The 20087-nt window shown below is 42.3% G+C and overlaps 1 protein-coding gene across 1 annotated transcript in view; it reads right to left on the bottom strand.

Moving 5' to 3' along the window:
* The window catches only part of LOC6577682 (protein dachsous), an 86439-nt gene extending 69917 nt beyond the window's left edge, over positions 1–16522 (bottom strand). The window contains exons 1-2 of the mRNA XM_002003596.4: positions 16260–16522; positions 4130–6230 (exon numbers count right to left, since the gene is read on the bottom strand). Coding sequence (XP_002003632.3) covers positions 4130–6163 — 2034 coding nt within the window. The 5' untranslated portion in view covers positions 6164–6230; positions 16260–16522. The remainder of the gene's footprint in view (positions 1–4129; positions 6231–16259) is intronic.
* Positions 16523–20087: the final 3565 nt, after the last annotated feature.

Genomic DNA, 20087 nt, shown 5'->3' with positions numbered 1-20087 from the left:
CGCTCCCGCTCGAAAATGATATAGTCGCTGGCAAAAAAGGTGTGGCCTAGATGGGAACGGCAACGCTCTGTCCAGCTGGCTGGCTGACTGCCTGGCTGGCTGACTGGCTGTTCGCGTGGTAGGGCTCTGAGGGCTCTCAATTTGGTCGTATTTGCCATAAATTTATGGTATTGGATTTGGCTTAACAATTTGCATGAGCTGAAGTAGGCTGAAGCAGCTGATGGAAGAACTGGGTCAAACGTCTCAGAATTCATATTTTCCACAATATTGGGCAATTCTATTTATGGGTCTGCACTTTTAAAGCTAATTTATTTAATTATAATAATTAAATAAATAGAGCTTTTATTAAATAAATAGAGCTATTATGTATTTTTTTTTTTTTTTAATTTTTAACATTATTTTTATGCTTCAAATAATATCAATAAATGCCAGGCCTGATTGCTTTAAGTCTCCTCTTTAAACTTAGCTCAAGATATGAATGAAATTCGTTAGCTTTAATTTCATCCAGGGCTTACAGCCCCGATCATAAACAATAGTTTATCCCAGGAAAATTTAAATACCAAATTCGAAATCTCCCTCACTTTGCCAGCTACTTAATAATACCTAACTCACCTATTATGAATACCAACTGAAAGTACAAATGTTTTGATGTCTCAGCCACTTTGTACCTAGGCTAAGCTGTATGAAAATAATTATAAACTGTGTGGAATACTAATTATAATAGCAGAACTTTCGCTGTGAAACTCTCAGGGCACATTTATTTTTGTGCTCTGTTAACTCTCGCAGCTCCAACTTTGGCATATTTTTGTGTTTGCGGCTCTCTAGATCGAGGATGGGGAGAGGAAGCAAGCGACTTTGTCCGTTGTTGTAGAAGCAGCGAAATTAAAGTTCACCTCGTCTGCGACGGCTACGGTTGCTGCTGATGAAGCTGCAATTATCCTCGATGATGATGGCGAATTCCATTCGCAGCTGCGCTCAGCTCCGCTGGCCGCCAATCGATGGAACGCCGCGTCCAGCCCCGAGCCGTGCCTGGCTTGGCCTGGCCGCCCTGCGCCCACGTGCAGTGCCAAAAGTCGAGCAAACAATGACGAGCAGCTGGCAAGTATTTGTTGTTCTCACTCGCTGGGCGACTGAGTTATTTTTCGGTTTTGGCCTGCTCGGGCTCCAAGCTGGCCCGATTCCCAGTTTGTTTTAGTCAAATATTTGGCTTTTTGTTTCAGAATTGTTTCGGTTTATTGTTTGTTTGTCTTGGCCAAACTCTCATATATTAAATATATTACGAACTTATTTTTTTGTTTGTGTTTTGTTTTTCACTCTCATCTTGGTTTTTTAATTTTCTTCAGTTGCGCGCCATAAAAAATGTTTAGTTTCGTCGTCATCGTCGTTGGGTTTTGTCTCTCAGGCCCTTTAGAGCTGTTCGTTGCCTGTTCTTTATTTTTATTTTTATTTTTTTTTTTTTGTTTTTTATTATACTCCAAATTCCGATTTGCGTTTTTTTGGAGGTAGCTTCGACTTTTTATTGTCTTCAGAACCACAGATTGGCTTCAATATGAAAAAGAAGTAACCCGAGCACAACTCCTCTCCCTATATGCATGTGTGTGTGTGTGCACCGAATTTAGTTTTGTTTTTGTGACCGCCGCTTTTATGATTATGGAAGAGTCCCGCGCACTTTGTCTACCCATCGATATTGCTATCTCTTTCCCAAAACTCTATATGTGTATCGCAGACTCAATCAGTTTTTATATTTTTCTTCTTTTTTTTTTTTTTTTTTTTTTTATTATTATTTTTTCTGTCTTTCTTTTTTTTCTCATTTTTGCGTGAGCCAATTATGCGTTTTGTATTTCGTATTTTGTATGTCTTTCTGTGTCTGTGGTTTATATTTTGCTTTGAGGGCCGAGACGCTCAAATGAGGGGGCCGAGGGACGGACAACACCGAGACGCAACTGATTTTCTTTCATTGTAATTAAGGAAACGTGACTTTTTTCAGATTTCATCGAAAATATTGTTGTTGTAGTTGCTCTTGTTGTTGTTATCGTTAATGTTGGCACAGAATTGGCCAAGTTGTTAGTTCGAATCGTTGTTGCCGTTTGGGGCCATCGTAGACTTTAATTTCGTTCATCTCTCGCATTTGCCGTTTCTCTTTCGTTGATGAGATATGATTTGATTCGATTTGATTTGATTTGCGGAAATGTCTACGAGGGCGCCCTGTAATTGGTCCTCAGCAGTGAAACCGAACATTTTTAACTCACTAATCACAGGAAATACGAAAATATTGCCAAGTAGCTGACACTAAAACCACTTACAAAGCGCTTAAATACACTGGAAAGTCACTTATTTATATTTATGGGAAATTTGTCTTAGGATTTGAAAACCAAATATGAGTAAACGAGTAAAATCTGTAAAACTGATACAAAATAAAAATTACCAGACGTTATGCAACACTGGAAGGTTTTTATGAATGAAACAACGGTATATGCTTCTTATTCGCAGACTTATGAAAAATCGAATCAAAATTGTTTCTCGTTCACACAAAAACCTTTTACAGTACTGAATAATGTATATAAAATATAGTAACCAATGTTGTTTTTTTTTTATATGTTACCCGTATTTATAAATTGTCTTTGTTGTTGCGTTGAGTTGAAACTCGTGTTATTAAATTGCTGAGAAGTTTTTTTTTTTGAATCTAAGCAACATTTTTAGTAGTTTTTTTCTCTCAGTTTGATTTCATGGGCTTCTTTCTGCTATTTGCGACTGGCGCACAGCGAGAGACAAGCGACAAGAGAGGTCACATTTGATAGTCCGAACAAAATCTTGTCGACGTCGCGTTTGCCTATGTGTGTGTGTGTGTGTGTGTGAAAGAAGAAAAAAATGGGTGATAGAAAGACAAGAGTCTGAGACGGAGAGCCGGAGACTGAGAGCCGACCAACAACAGCGAACAAAATGCCTTCGTTAAGCGCTAGAAACGGTTTTAGGCCCCGGCCTCATGTTGCTGCTGTTGTTGTTGTTGTTGTTTCAGTTGTTTCTTTTTGGTTGCCCATTTGTTTTGTGAGCGGGGAAAAATGTTATAAAAATGTAATTACCCGATGATGAATGGATTAACTACAAAAGAGTGAGAAGCCTTCATTGCTTCGGGTGCGGATGGTAACGGGGGCACAACAGTGGCTGGAGGGGGGGGGATGGGGTGCCTGAACATGGTGGAAACGATTTGGAATTTGACTGCCTAAAACAGTTAACAAGAAGGAAATGCCGACAGCCAAGCACCGAAGCGGATGTACTCTAGATGTCAAGTACCGATAGCCTATGAAAACAATACACCGTTGAAGGCTAACATTGATGCAATCACAAGTCAATTATCGTAATTTATCGATAGATAGAATTTGATCAGAAACGATCTTTGCTCGATTATTGCGACTATCGTGTGATCTGCCGATCTATGGATACTGAGCCAACAACTAACGACAGAGATCAAGTGGAACAATTTTTGAGGAAAATAGTTCATAGGATTTTTGTTTAAGTCAGAAAAAAGTTATAATGGAATGAATAATGGAAAACTATAAAGCTTTATCCCAAAAATCCCTTGCCTAGTCTTATTGCCAATCAATTGAAATGCTATTCAGAGTTTAGCTTCTATTATCTCTTGCACAGATCTTGCCGATAGGCCTCACAAGCCTAGACAAATAAACCATAGGGCCCCGCCTTCAGTTAGAGTATGTGCATAACAAGCTGTGCACAAATGTGTCTACGAGGCAATAGGCAAAAGGCAAGCAGCAAGCGGCAAGCGGCAAGCTGCAAGTAGCCGAAACGACAGCCGCCGCAATTCCCTACGGATGTCGATGACTGAGTGATCGGACCGAATTTTCGACTGCGACTGGGTAATTGATGCATGAGATTAGTTTGGGTTTCAAGTACGTAGAAAATCCATAAGTGACGCTCGTTGTGTGATTCGAGTCACTTGGAGAGGCAAGTCAAAAAAAAAAAAAAAAAAAAAAAAAAAAAATAACAAAAACAAAAAATGGGTCAAACAAAAGCTGCTGGATGGATAGATAGATGGATAGAGACAGATATAGACATATGTTCCCCTGTTCAGGTTTTTCTTTCTACATTATGAGGCAGGGGCTTAATGACTCACCTTGAGTATACACCTGCCCACGGGCTCGTTCTCGGCAACGGAGACATTGTAGAAGCTCTGATCGAAGATCGGTTCGTTGTCGTTGACATCGTGTATGGTGACGAGCACCGTGGCCGTGGAGCTGAGTGGCGGCTGTCCGCCATCGCGGGCGATCACCGTCAGCTGCGGCACCGGCTCCGTTTCGCAGTCAATGTGCGAGCGTGTGGTTATCAGGCCCGTCTGGGCATCGATCTGGAACCACTGAGCGTGCGTATCGGGCGTATCGGCCAGGGCATAGCTCAATGCCGCATTGCTGCCTTCGTCCCGATCGCGGGCCATCACCTGCAGCACCGAGGTGCCCGGATCGGCCACCTCCATGACGTTGGCATGGTACACATCCTGCTCGAACTCGGGCGCATTGTCGTTGACATCCGTGACACGCAGAAAAATGGACTTGGTGGCATGCAAGGGCGGCGTGCCTTTGTCCGTGGCCACAACGCTCAATGTGTAGTTGGAGGTGGCCTCACGATCCAGCGGCAGATTGACAATGACCAAGTAGATGCTATTGTCACGCGTGGTCAGGGCGAAGTGGCCATCGCCTCCATTCAGCGAGACATTCACATTGGCGTACTCCGTCTTCGAGTCCGGATCGTGGACGGAGATGCGAGCGACAAACTCGCCCGGCTGTGCCGACTCCGAGATCTTGGGCGAGGCATCCTCGCTCAGAAAGATCACATTGATCGTTGGCTGATTGTCATTGACGTCTGTGACTCTGATCGACACAAAGGCTGTCGTCTCCAGTGGCTGCTCGCCATGATCCTTGGCCACGACGACCAACTCGTGCAGCTCCTTGGTCTCAAAGTCCAGCGGCTTGTTGATATAGACGGCACCCGTGTGCGCATCAATGCGAAACATTTGCTCCTTGTCGCTCTGCCTGCGATTGATGGCATACTCCACCAGGCCGTTCTCATCGGCATCCGTATCGGAGGCGTACACCTGGAGCACGCTGGTGCCCACTGTGGCGTTCTCCGGCACCGTGGCGAAGTAACGACTCTGATTGAAGATCGGCTGATTGTCGTTGACATCCTGTATGGTTATATTGACGGTCATCAGGCCTCTCAGAGGCGGCGTCCCGCCGTCCAGAGCCTCTATCAGCAGACTATACGCGGGCGTTGTCTCCCTGTCCAGAAATCCGCTGATCTGCAGATCGAGATATAGTACGCCGTCCCGTTCCCTATGCGAGGACAGGCGAAAGGCATCGTTCACATTGCCGGAGACAATATTGTAGCGCTGCGTGTTGTACGGCTCCAGATCCAAGTCTCGAGCCGGCAGCAGCGTGCGCTTCACCTCGCGCGGCGTATTCTCCGGGAACTCGATGTGCATGGCCGGCTGCGGGAACGTGGGCGCATTGTCGTTCTCATCCCGCACCGTGACCACGACGCGTACATTCAGGCCACTCAGGGGTATGGCAACGAGGCTGTACGATGCCCGCGTCTCTCTGTCCAGGCGCACCTTGGTGCGTATTTCGCCCGTGGTGCGATCGATGGCCAAATCCGTTTCAACGCCCGCCTCCGCCACAATGATGTAGGGCGGGCCGCTGTCAATGCTGTCAAAGTCACCGATATAACCGATCTGATGGTCAATGGGCACGCCCTCAAAGACCTCCAGACGTCGTTCGCGCTCCTTGTCCGACGCGCCCGCCGCGCTGCTCCCAAACAGGCAGCAGGAGACTAGGAGCAGCCAGAGCAGACCAGTCCAGCTCCGGCAGCAGCTGTTCGTGTTTGTGGCGGGTAATGTTGACCTTGAGCTGTGCCGGCCGCGTCGCCGGCATCTGTGAAACATTGTGTAATCTTTCTGGGGCGTTCTGGGCGTGGCACGCCGTCTTGTGTTTGCTTTGCTGTTGCTGTTGCTGTTACTGTTGCTGCTGTTGTTGGAGTTCACAGAACTCGCCGTCGAACTCGCACTCTTAAACATTTCGTTTGTTTTTTGGGGCTTTCTGTTGCTTTTGCTGTTTTGTTTCTTCCTCTTGCTTGGGTATGCTGAAAGACCCAACATGGCGTTATTCGCATATCGCCGACTGCGTATGCCCTACGCTACGTCCAGCAGCAGGCGCCATTTTGTGCTGCAAAATGAGAGGAAAATAGATTAGATGTATAATTTAAGACATATAAATTACCCCTACGGCATGGTCAGAGTGTATTTTAGTTAGCTACTCCCGACTTATTTATATATGCCCTAAGCTGTGGCTCTGCAAATCAACCACGACGTAAACCCCTAATAAACAGTTCTACACATATTTTATAGACAAATCGTACGCCATAAACATAGAGCACAAACGTGACCAAGTAATCCCTGCCCACGCTTGGAGCTCGCTGGCCTGGAGACGTCTTGTTCTTGGGGCCACTTGATAGATGGCAGCTAATAGACTGATAACTGCACTAACGCGCTTAGCCGACTGATGAAGCTCATCACGCTGATGGGCCGCGAGCGGCTTACGCATTGTCCAGGCATCTGCAGCAGCGCAATTTGAAATTCAAACGAGGAAAATGCCGCAGAATGGATACAAAAACCGAAACTAAACTCGAATGAAGACGAGACAAAAGAAGCTCCAGTGGCAGGCAACAGCAGAAAACTACCTGCGTAGCCAAAAGGTTCAAAGGCTAAAAGGGTCTCGGCTCTGCTCGACTCTATGCTGGTGTTTCAGCTGAAATATTGACGTTCTAAAACTGATGGCACACACACACACGCACACATATATACAAAAACATTTAAAAATCAAACAACAAAAATACAAATCTGAAATTTTTATTGTGTTGAAATTGGATTGGATGGGATGGGATCAACCACAGAACAGCAGAAAGATAGCCCAAATGACATGGATGAACAGAGGAAGATAGAGAGAGAGAGAGAGAGAGAGGGGGATAGAGGCGAATAAGTGCTGGCCAGCAAATTTCGTGGTCAACAATTTAGTTAACAAGACCATGACTAACACTTTTCATATTCGGCACATTCGAGTGGCCCCAAAAAACACAAGAAGAAGACAACAACAACAACAACAACAACAACAGCAAGGTATGCGGTGGCTGCTGCAATTTTGGAGATTTTTCTCGCGCGATAAGCAAAAACAGAAAAGGAAAAGGAAAATGAAAGAACTTAAAATACTTTCAACGGGTATGCGCAACTAAAAGTTACCCTTGCTTAGACATGAATTGTTCTGCAACAATAATTATTACAGGCTTAAAGCACTTAAAAAATTCATGATTGTGTATGAAAATTATATTATTAATCTCTCTTATAGGAAATAAAATATATTAGCTTCCCTGCAATCAACTCTGAACAAAAATATTTATTTTACAATGGAAAAAGTCAATTTTTATTGATATTTAAAGATCATAATTTATATTCAATTGGTGCTATACCGAATATTAAAGCTAGTCAGCTGTGAGATCTATTATATATATCATATTATCTATATAATATCGAAACAGCTTTCTGCATAAACATAACTCGAAATTGATAATAATAAGAAAATTTCTCAAGATATGTTGAACAAAGATTTTCATGCCTCCAAGCCAACCTCAGCTCAGCTGCAACTCCTTTCGAATACAGGGTATATTTATGATTATTAGATTGTTTCAGCAGCCCGCAGCAATTGGAAATGCCCAAAAAGAAAAGAAATTTGTTAGTTTCACATGGTATTTGGGTTCGTGATGTTCCTCGCGATAGATATGTATCTCGTAGTTTGGGGGCACCCTCCGAAAGAGAATAAAAAGTGCCAGCTCATCGCTCGATGATCACAACAGGATCAAAAAGAAAGCGAGCAATTAAAAGTGAATTAATAAATGGACTACGTTAGAAGATTGCATGCGAGCAGTTGCTGCTGCAGCAGCAGAGCTCAATTATGTGACAGCTTGAATGCCTGATTGATATAAGGTAGGGTATGGGACAGGCTGCGTGTCCATCAGGCCGTCTAATAACTTAATAATGATGGTCAGTACCTTCCTGGAAACGCCATGGCCATGGCATGAAAATGTAATTTAATAAACTGCAAATGCGAACCGGTGCAGCAAGAAGAGTTATTTGAAGAAGTAAGAAAAGCTGCATTAGACATGAACCCCCGGTTCTGGTTTGAGGCCCCAGCCTGACACTTGACGGGCGCATACGCAAATTACCTCTGGGAGATGGGGAGATTGGGAGACGGGGCTGCTGCAGCAGCTACTGCGGAAACGTCAGTTTGATTTGCACTTGTCATAAGTTTAGATGAACTGCTAATACCCAAACACATTAGAAAGCGCACCACCAAGTGGTTGCGTGTGTGTGGCTCCGACTGCAGCTATGCCAGAGCCACGCAACTGTGTCTAATATCAAATGACAAACTTGTAATTAGACATATTGTAGTTTTGATTTGGATTGTGATTTTGATTTGTCTACCGTCAGCTCACATCTTGAGCATTGAAAAAGATAAAAAGAATTATTACTCTTCCTGGGGCCGTCTTTCTCTGTCTTTTCTTCCTCAATTTTCGTTGTTGGCATTTTACGAGCCTTTGCGCTCGTAAAGGCTGGCGTTAATAAAATCTACTTAATGGCAAATAAAAGTTACAACAAATACTATATAACCATAATTCCATCAGAATGGTATACATATAAAAAACAATAACGAAATGCGCATAAACTTTACGGCTCAACTAATTAGCCAAAGGAGGGGCAAAAAGCTGAAGTAGAAAACGAAAGAAAATCCAATGCGCTGGCCAAAGGGAAAGAAAGCCAGCCCCATAGCAATCGGCAGTCAGCGAATGCCTCTCCGCTGACTGCTGTGCACCGCATTTGGCTTTGATATCAAATAAACTGACGAAAACGGGCGGCGCTGATCAGCCGACCGTGGCGCCGCAATTTGGGGCAGCCAAGGAGACGAGCAGACGACGCCTGTACAGTTGCTGTCAGGTAGGAAGACGCTTTAAATCACATAGCCAGCCGCGGATACTTTACATGAGCACTACACATGTTTCTGCTGTCCAGGCGCTCTCATTAATTGCTTATAAAAGTAAGAAACGACAGAGGAGACTAGCTTTGTGGTTGGCTCGGGCTAAATACTCTGACAGATTTATGGCAGATGTAAAATATTGTAATCAGATCCTAATAGCCAAACAGTAGACTCCAAATGTATAACCTTTAATATATAAATCTTGCTGCTGAGTGTAGATGAACTTATATAAAAGTTTGCATTAAAAAACTTTGATTTGAAAATTATAAAAGCAAGTTGATATGATAAAGTCAATCATTGCATATTGCAGTTTTAACAATATTATCATACTACTCTTAAGCCGTTCAAAAGCAAAGAGAAAATAGTATAACAAAGCTTCATTAGGCCAGCAGCACACAGAAAAGCGACTTCGCATGGGTAGACGTAAACAAATATAGCTGCAACGGCTCACCTTTTCCCCATATCATAATGTATATGAATTATGGCTTGGTAGCTGTCTTTTGCAATGGGTAACACATTGCTTAACACATTTATAATGCCCATTCAAAGGGCATAAAAGAAAAAATTAACTGATAATATACCTGAGCGCTGCAAAAAGGCCAACGAAACGAGACAGAAAGTCAAACTTGTCTGCAGTTGTCTGCTGTGGTTGTTGTTGTTGTCGTTATTGTTGCTGTTGTTGTAGTTGTTGGGTATTCATGATTTAACTTCAAATTATGCAAAATTGTTGTCTAAAACCGGCGGCTAAGTAGGTGGTAAGTAGCGCTTTAGAGCGTGTTTAATTAAATGTTGAGTAATTTATGAAATGTGCGAGATGGAGCTTGGCACACGGAGCCAGCGCTCACTCAAGGGTATAGAACTGGCGAGAGACAGCGGGCCAGCGGGGGGCAGCGGGAGCGTGGCGAACTGAGTTGTGGGGGCTGTTAATAAGTTATTTCTAATGGCTTTCTAATTGCCGTACAACGTCGAGTCCGACTTGTGGCCTAAGCCATAACAGCAGTAACATTTTAATTGTTTGCATATTAATCGAGCTCATTTAGATGCAAATCTGCGTCTTGCATATCGTCCATAAAATGCTGTGCGGCTGCGAGTTGTTTGCAATCAGCCAAGCAGACAAAAGCCAGCAGAAAATATGCAGACAGTTAGATATTTAAGAAAGCGTGAAGTTCGCATGGGATTTTCTGCTACAAAAAGTGCGAAAATGCAAGTGAAGGCTAGTGAACGCCCCAACGCCCCAACACTTGAATAACTTTAGCTTCAGCTGACCAGCAAAGCACGAAAGCGTTTTTCATTTTCATTACAATTCGCGCTTTGAATTTCGCTTTCAAACACAAGTACTTTAAAAAAAAGTGGGCCACTTACAATAGAGTTATTTATGATTTTCACTCATGGAATCTTGGCAGTTTTTAGCTTGATGATATTTGGCTATGCATGGCTAAAAATGTCTTTGAAAATACTGATAATATGATATATGGGAATATGTCGTACTATTCGCAGTTAAGCAATGTAATCGAAATTTATCTCTAATAAATATTTATATTTAAAAGTGAAATTTTAGTAGTTTCTATGTTTTTGTTAGCCTCTTTGACAGAGATATGTATAATCGATATTCATCGATTTTAGTCAATGTTATGATAAACATAAAGAGAATATGCATAGTTATTGGCTCTATATTATTTTAGTCTGAAAATCATATCCGTTTGCAGATATATTTTATGTTAATTTATCGAGCATTATCGATTAAGTGTGATTTGATGTACACTAACGATAATCATCTTTCAATTATTATTTATTTTTTATTTTCATATATTCATAATTAAGTATCGAATGTTATGAATCGCTTATTACTTGCAATCGCAACTAGAGCTATCGTTATATTCAGGCAATTAGCTGTTAATGAAAATGCCTCAGTTGACAGGGAAACAGTTGGAGTTGGTAACACAGCTAGCCAGATAGTCGATTCGTCTATATTTAGCTTCGCTTTTGCCTCTTTTCCATATTAAATGCCATTAATTAGCGGCATTTATTATATTATTTATCATATCTTATCGGGAAACAGCGTCCGTCAAGACGTCAAGTGCACCAATTTCCAAAGTGTAAGAAAATATGAAATGACGCTCACACAGATTACAGATTGCCCGCAAAACCGAGCCCCAAACTGAACCTGAACCTGGCACTCTGAGGCTGAGGCTGAGGCTGGGGCTGGGGCTGAGGCTGGGGCTGGGACTGGGGCTGAGGCTGGGGCTGAACTGGAATCTGAATCCGAATCGGAATGGGCTGCAGGTTGTCATGTCTGTGTCTTCTAATCTCGAAACCGTATGGGTGTGTGTGTGTGTGTGTTCTGCACCTGCCCCACGGCATGGTGTCCGCATTGCGGTTTATGGCACTGTGCCCAGAGAGATCTTTCGCAAATTTATATGGGGTATTAATAGAATGGCGAGAACCGGAAGCAAAAGCAAGTATAGCATTATATCTATCGTGTTTATAGATGTGAGAGAGTATGTGTGTGTGTTTTTGCTTTGTTTTTTTGTTTTTTTCGGGTAGCCAAAAGCATTTAGCAATAATTGTCATGGCCGGTGAGTGCCTAAGCCATTGTTTTGGCATATTTTATGGCTGTCATAAAAGTGCAAAATCAGCCAACGAAGAAGCTAATCTCGTGAAGCGTTCGTAAACCCGCGCCCGCTGCCATAAATAATAAGCAGCGGTATATAAGTTGCCCAATCGAACTTCAAAATAAATTTGTAACGTTTCGTTATATTTATCGCATTTGAAATGATGTTGTTTGGCTCTATAAAGAATGCTGGCCCCATTAAGACAATCAAATTATGTAGAGTGAGTGTTTATGGGCTCGATCGACAAATGCAAATGCAAACTGGCATCACTATGAGACACAAATACTAAGCCTTGCCACACCGAAACCACAAATACACTTGTTACACCCCAACAACTCAATCGAGTGTGTTAGTGGGCCCAGCTTTACGACTTTGGGCCTCATTTGCTAGCTCATTCAGCGTGCAATATACACACTGGCACACACAAATACACTCACATACATGCTGGCGGCACATGTGTATCGTAAAACTGAATTCCAAAGAAAACTAAATCAAATATAGACCAGCTGCTTGTTCCACCACGAGATACGCTCGATAGTCATGAGATAAGATTCAACTAATTTAAAAATATATTTTTACTACGCACACGTTTTTCGATATCTGCTTCAGGCTACGCAGCTCTATAATTAGACTAGATTCTTTAAATACCAATAAAAGAGAAAGAGAGCGGTCTTGCCAATGCGAAAAAATTCTTTGGAGATTCTGGAGAGATTTTGATGGTCATTTTAAGTCTTGTTGAACAATTCGAGGGAAATTAAATAATGTATATACGTTAGTATTTGTATATATATATTTCTGACGAGTTTCTTTGCGCATATATAATAAATATTATATGAGTCCTTAACTATTTTTCGCAATTAAAAAGAAAATAAATAAATATAGTGGAAAATACCGAAGTAAAAAATATTACTGGTCGTCTGCTAATTATGGTAGAGAACGTATATCTCTTTACAGTCTTCCTTTTCTATAAAAACAGCTATGCACGTGCAAGTTCGTTGCCTAAGTCATTCGTTTCGGTTAGGTTTATGATAGCAAATGCAAGTTCGTTGTCTAAGTCATTCATGTCAGTTACAACCATAACTGCTAAGGCAAGTCTCACATAAGTTAAATTAAGGAATGGCAAATTTAAGTTCGTTGCCTAAGTCTTTTGTTAAAGCTAACTGTAAAGAAACCTTCTAGTAGTTCCAAGTTCCAAGTTCCAATTAATATATGAATAAGATATTTGCTAATGTATCTTGATCTTGTAAAAGATATTTAATGCATACTGGCAGCACCTGAATTTGAGACTGGCTCAATCAATTATAATTTCAATAATCTACTCAATGTTTGTCATCTGCCTTCCAGAACATACCCTACTTCGACCTATTTGCAGTGTCGGGCCAACGGTAACTGCTCTGAAATAAACAATGTTTATTGTCTTATGCTTTTAATACGCATAGAGAAGATATTTATGCGCAGCTGGCACGACTGAGCGAGCAGCCGCAGGCACAAACTCAATCACAATTCAGCAAATAGCCAAGCAGCAGAGCACCCCAATCCGTGGACTGTTGGCGGATGAAGACACTTGCGCAAAACGATGAACATATTCCAAACTTAATCACAGGCTAGCACATTCGTATGTCCGCGGTGCCAACTCGCATGAGACTCAACAAAGAAATTAGCGCCGTGCTGAGGGCAAGAGCTGAGCGGGTGTTTGCAGCAGCCGCAGGAGCAGGTGGCCAGCATGGGCATGGCACAAAGACCGGGGACATGGCGGAGAGGAGACTGGAACTGGGAACTGGGAACTGGCGTCTGGTGCGTTGCATTTTCCCGAACAGCGAACAGCGCAACGGCCGCTTCCACGTCTAATGTAATTTTCTTGGCACGGCGCACGAGGCGCGCGTGTGGTCTGCGAAAAGGGGGCAGCTGCACGCCCGTCGCCTGATGCACGTTGTGCGTGAGTGTGTGTGTGAGTGTTGCTGTGTGTACGCGAGGCCGGGCAAAAATAGATTAAAGCGTAATTTTTGTTTGTATAGCGCTAAGCATTGCAGCAATTAGACGCCAGCCCGGGAGGGGCGGACCGAAGTCTTCAGCAATTTAAAGCGCATTAAATTGCGTTTTGCAAGTTCGTTGCCTAAGTCGTTCGTTATGTCGCGCCGCATACGTCACAGCAATGGCAATCACCCGCATCTGACGCACTGGCGCAGAAAGATAAATACATAAAAAACAAACAGAAAATGAAAAAATTAAAAAAAGGTTCCAGTGGAGACACTCTACCGTTAGGCTGCTGCATCCAAGTGCCGCCGGCGCTGATAAGGCAAAAATATGCAGAGCAGCGCAGCCACGCAGCAGCTGCGGCTGTGAGAAGCATGGAATGAAAATGGGAAATGAAAATTATATTTTGTTCGCTTTTGCTGCCGCTTGCCGCCCGCCTTTGGTCGTCGCCGACAGTTGCGAGAACTCGGCGATCTTTTCTTTCTCTCACTCTCTCTCTCTGTCTCTTGCACTCCCTCGCCCTACGCAGCGCATTTGGAAGGAAGTGTAAATTAAGGGCCATAAAAAATAAGAAACGAAAAAAAAAAAATGAAATCCCCCGTTCGACTCGCTGCAACCCATTGTTGGCCCAAATGTTAGGGCCGTTTTCAGTTAGAGTCTTAGCCTGCCTTAATGTCAAGCTATTTTGGCTTTTAACAGCAGCACGAAAATTGGTTTATAAGTGCCTAAACACACCACGCACACACTCAAACAGTTTAGAGCGACTTTCCGTAATTATTTCATATAATTTTCAGTGGAATTTTTAATGCACTTTAATGGCAAGAAGCATTAAGAAATCCGAGCACGACGGCAAACACTTCCTGAGTATTTCGCCTCGACTACTTTTTATTACGTCCCTCCCCAAAAAAAAAAAAAAAAAAAGTATATTTGGAAAATACGTGAAACACCCAGATGAGAGGCGCTTAAAAATACTTGCAGGTCTTGTCGCCAGATTTTCCAGGAATCCGCACGTTTGGCGACACTTTATGCAGGCGACTCACGTATCGCCCGGCCAGATAGCGATAAGTCACTGTTCACCTGGCCTATTGAGAGATTAAATACCGATATTCTCTATTTTGCTTGTAAAACAGGTAGAAAATCAGAACTTGTATATTTCAATACGAAAAAAAAAAAACGAATCTTTCGAACTGTATTTGTTTTTTTTTTCACATTTTCCTCACACACAACATTTTTCCCTCGAACAATAGGCAAAGCAGCGGCAAATGAAAAACGGTTGGAAAAGAATTGAGTTAGAAAAAGAAAAAGATGAAGAAGAAGATGCAGAAGGCATGTTAAAAAGCAAAATGTATGTGAGTGTGAGTGTGAGTCGGTGTCGGTGTGTGTGTGTGTCTTTTTCCCCTTTTTTGGCCTTTTCATTTTGTGTACACATTTTGAGTCTACTTTGGCTCTGATCATTTAACGAGTCAAATTCGATTACCAATTTGAGTATTTCAAGTTGTTTTCACTGCTGCCGCTGCTGCTGTCGCTGCTGCTGCTGCTGCTGCCGGCGCTGCCGACGCAACTGCTCTTGTTAGGCTTGTTGTTGTTAGCTACCTTTTACCTGGCCGCTCATCTAATTAGGCGGCTTTTCGCTATCGAAGCAGCCAAATTTGAGAATGAATTTGTTTAGGCTCATAGAGTGAATACTATGAGTACTTTGATTTGCACTAATTTTGAGGTGAATTGTTTAATATTCTATGTTTAGATAAGTCTCTCAAAGTAATATTACTATATATTTGTATTCTGATCATAGATTTTTTTTTTCCATTAGTGACCATACTATATGTATATTTTAGAGTTCTATATGAAATAATTTAAATTTGATCAGTATTTTTTGAAATTTGCTATAATCATTTTGATCTAATTATTATTATATTATATTTCGAGGTTCGAGATCGGTGTATATTATTGAAGGCTCTGTATGAATTCGTATTAAGTACTGCAGTACTTCTGGTATATTCTTGCTACTACTTCTGGTACCTAGTATATAGTCGGCCTTTTATGAATGCTTTTCTTCCTTAGCTGGATTGTAATGATTTATAATATCTATCAAATATATTGCCTCTTCTGATTGGAATTATTTATTTTTTGTATATGCGTACTTGGCTGCCCCGGTGACTACTAGACCCCATTCGCATACTATTCATATTTAAATGTGCGCTTGCCTGCTGTGATACTTGAAGCTTTACATATTGGCATGAACACAATGCCATCTCTAATGAATATTTAACATGCTGCAGTGAGTACTATTGAAACTTTGACTATGTTTTCATATGCTATAGAGACAACAATGAGTACTTTACATATACAACGAGTGCATAGCCGGCATACTTTGATAGGTATACATGTTTTGTGCAGTGTATTAGTAGTTCGACTATATATTACTCCCCGGTCAAGTTGTTGATAAACATTAAATTCTATGTGACTAAAGCGACTTTAACCTTTCATCTTGGAAATATGGTGCTATAGCGCTTTAAAAATGTCCCTTGTGTACTTTTGTATTATTTATCCTTTTTATACTCTCTTTATGCTGTGTTTTTCTTACATTTTGTGGCTAAATGCTGTCAATATTTTTCACCAAAGGCGCAAACAACAAAACTTGCTGCTTGCCACTGCCACCAAATGCGATGTTGAGTCGATTTGTTGTTGGTTGTTGTTGTTGTAGCTGCTGCTGCTGCTGGCCACACGGCCAAAGCGAGCCAAAAGAACTCGTTTGACTTGTTGAACAATATTTCTTTTCGCCTTTTTCTGGTTTATTTCTTTTTGTATTTTTTCTTTTATTTTTTTCTTTTGATTATATATTTTGTGTGTATTTTGTTGTTGTAGGGCGCACACACATATACATACATAAACACGGAGACACGGAAATTCTTTGCAATTTAATTAAAATGCAAATATTGCAATTTTCTCAACATTCGGCATTTATTGACTCAAAGCGCACTCCGAAGTTTTTCCCCCCCTCAAAAAAAAACTCAGTCAAAGGCTCGAATTCCGTTTATTTTTTTTTTCTTCTTGCGTTTGTTTTGTTTGCCTCTTTTCCTCACATTTTTGCTGCACGGCGAAAGAAAGAAAACAGCGAGGAAGACGAAGAAAACGACGAAGACGACGACGACGACGGCGACAACGGCGACGACGACGATCGCGACGAAAACAAAATAAAAACGCGGCGACAAACGCTGGCAGATGTGAGCAGTTGGGGTTGGGGTTGGGGGGCCGACAGCCTGCCTACGGAGGCTTAGAATTCTTCTGTAGATTTTGACAGCGAACTACAAATATTTCTTCGTTTAGCACACTTGTTTGTCGCAGTTACCGCTAGTTGGCACTTGTCTACACTTGCACTTGGATATCGAGTTATCGATATCGTTTCTAATACCGATTCGACGGATTCTGCAGACGACGAACCGACGACGACAACGACAACGACGACGACGACGGCGATGACAACAACTGCGACGGTAGTTGCGTTGATCCGCTCGCTGCGATTGCTCAATGTTTCTGCGACGAAAACAAACGACAGACTAAATTCTCAGCGCCTGCGCTCTCCACAGCGATGCCCCCAACTCACCTGTGGTCAAGTGCATGCGGCAAGCGTGGTGAGTGAGCGAGTGACTGTGTGAGTGAGAGAGGGCGACGCGAGAGAGCAGCTATGCGCTGTGGTGTGTTGGCGTCGGGCAACTCACCAAAAGCGGTTTGGTTGGTTTCTTTGCCTGACAAGCGGCAGACAGCCCTCTGCCTCTGCCCGCTCAGCATCTTGGTGCGCTGCACAGCACGCGGTCGTTTCTTGGCCTGCATCATGGCAATTGCATATGAATGCCAGAGCAGAGACAGCGGCTGCAACAGCGGTGCAAGACAAGAATTTTAAAAGGCACCACCACACCACACAACAACAACAACAACAGCAACAACAACAAGTAAAAAAGTCAGCGACGACAGGTCCACAATTAGCAGCAGCAGCAGCAGCCAGAGAGCGCTCAAGTTCTCTGCTCGCTTACTCTCTCTCTCTCTCTCTCTCAGTCTCTCACTTCGTTGCTCTCTGCTGAGCACCCACACGCACTGCATTGTTCGTGCCTGAGTTCGTGCTTAAATTCGTGCTTTAATTCGTGCCTCAATAAAAGCATAAAAGTCAAGTCCAGCAATGCATCCAACGCCTCGCCAAGTGCTGCCCACAAGAAGCAGGCTCTGGCCATAGCGAAGGCATGTAAATTAGCTACACGCAAAAAGAGCGAAAGGGAGAGAGAGAGAGAGAGAGAGAGAGAGCGAGAGGGAGAGCAGATAAAGAGAGAGCTAATGCGAGAGAGGCAACGCATGCGAGCATAAACCGGTTACAGCGTTCTCTCACAGCCGAGCGCTCACCTGTGTACAAGTTCACTTGGTTGTTGTTGTTGCCGTTGTTGTTATTGTTGTTGTTTTTGGGCTATGTTTGCCGCCGAGTGCAGTGAAGTGGCCGTGGAGTGCGCTTTGGCGTTGAGTGTTTGGTATGCTGAGCGCTGCCCCCTTATGCTGCTCCACGCCTGCCCCTGCAACTGCTGCTGTTATTGTTTGTTGTTGCTGCTGCTGCTGTTGCTATTGCTGCTGCTCACAGCCCAAATCGGAGGCAGCATCAACAACAATGTGAATTAACTGCAACTTTGTTTCTTACGCAACATGTGCGAATTTGGCGCCCCCAAACAAAATAGAGAAGAAATAATATAAATATATATATATAAAGTCCCACTGCAGCCTGGGCCGACGAGCCATGCCCAGCCCAGTCCTAGCCACAGCGCTAGCTACGTTTAGTGGCCAAAAGGACCACCATAGAGATCCCATAGTGCAGATTCCGATTCTACAGAATTCTCAAGCATTCGCCAATTCTGCAATTTGTCTGGGAATCGTACACGAAATGTGCGTGCCATCGTTGCTGGCTGTTGTTGCTATTGTTGTTGTTGTTGTTGCTGTTGTCTCTTTTGTTGTTATCATACCCTGTGCCAAAAGGGCAACAAGAGGTAATAGCGACGACGAAATACAGCTTAGACGTAGACTAGAGGAAACGGGAGAGTAAGAGAAAGATTAGAAAGAGAGAGAAACCAAACGGCTAGCGACCTAGCGAAAATCGGAAAGACAGACAGAGAGAGAGAGAGAGAGAGAGAGAGAGAGAGAGAGAGAAAGAGAGAGATGCCAAAAGAGCTCAGTAAAAGAGAAAGAGACAGAGGGAACTGGTTTTCTATTTATAAATAGATAAATTATATTTATTATTTCAATATTTCATCTTTGAATAACTTTCACACGCCTTTTACTTTCCTCCCACCTACAGTCACTTCTATATGTACGAAGCTACAACCGTTTCTACAATCAATTTTCCTTATGGATTCCCTAGCCAAATGTATTCAAAACCATGCAAATGTGAGAAAACTTTAGTCGGCTATAAATTTAGTTTAAGACAAGCACACGATTATCTTAAATGCTCAGACAATAATATATAGAACTGACGCCTACTTCCGCCCTTATGCAATACAGTCGCATGTGGTTGTCATATATTACTGCCAAATTTAGGAATGCTAAAAATAAATATATGACTTAACTCAGCTTTAGACTATACAATATATCTGCAGCTATTATGTGGAATGATTATAGAATTGTGTAATTTTAATAAATCATAAATAATAAAATTGTGAAATTTTAATAAAACTTTTTTAAAATTAAAATAAAAATCCTAGTTTCCTTTCTGACTTCTATATAATATTAATCTCTTAATTTATATTAATAAATTACCAAATCTAAATCATTTTGGTTTCTTATAAATGACAACATCCATCAGATACTATCTTCAGCTTATTCACATATAAACCGATATTTATATATATACCCACATATACTCCATAAGTTAATAAACTCTCTCGAACCGTTTGACTAGAAAGAATTTGCATCTAAAACTTTCGTTTCCCTTTCGCCTCTCAGCTTTCATTCGTTACAGAGTATCTATTAGTCATGCATTTAACATTGCAATTACTGTTCACTTGTTGTTGTTGTTGGTGCTTTAACTGGAATGCACGTTGGTGGCACAAGCTCTCAACTCAGCTCCGTGTTAGTCGTCGGCGCAATTTGAGGGCGTCCATTTAAGCATTTGGCCATTTGGCCGCTTGTCAAAACTCTAAATGACGTCGCTTAGCTGTCGGCTTGCATTTGCACTTTGAAATGAATGAGTCGCACACAGAGCAACAGCAACAACAACAGCAACAACAACAACAACTACGACACTCTGACAGGCACTTGAAAAGCAAAGCACATAAGAAATATATATATGAACGCAAAGATATATGTATATATATATTTATGCGAGTATATCTCAATGTGTGCCAGTTGATCGGCGATCGCTGATCGACGCGACGCGACGCCA

The sequence above is a fragment of the Drosophila mojavensis genome, unplaced genomic scaffold (genome assembly GCF_018153725.1).
Source record: "Drosophila mojavensis isolate 15081-1352.22 unplaced genomic scaffold, ASM1815372v1 contig_36, whole genome shotgun sequence".
Classification (NCBI taxonomy): Eukaryota; Metazoa; Arthropoda; class Insecta; order Diptera; family Drosophilidae; genus Drosophila; species Drosophila mojavensis.
Note: the sequence above shows the minus strand (reverse complement) of the source record. Positions and strands in the feature narration are given on the sequence as shown.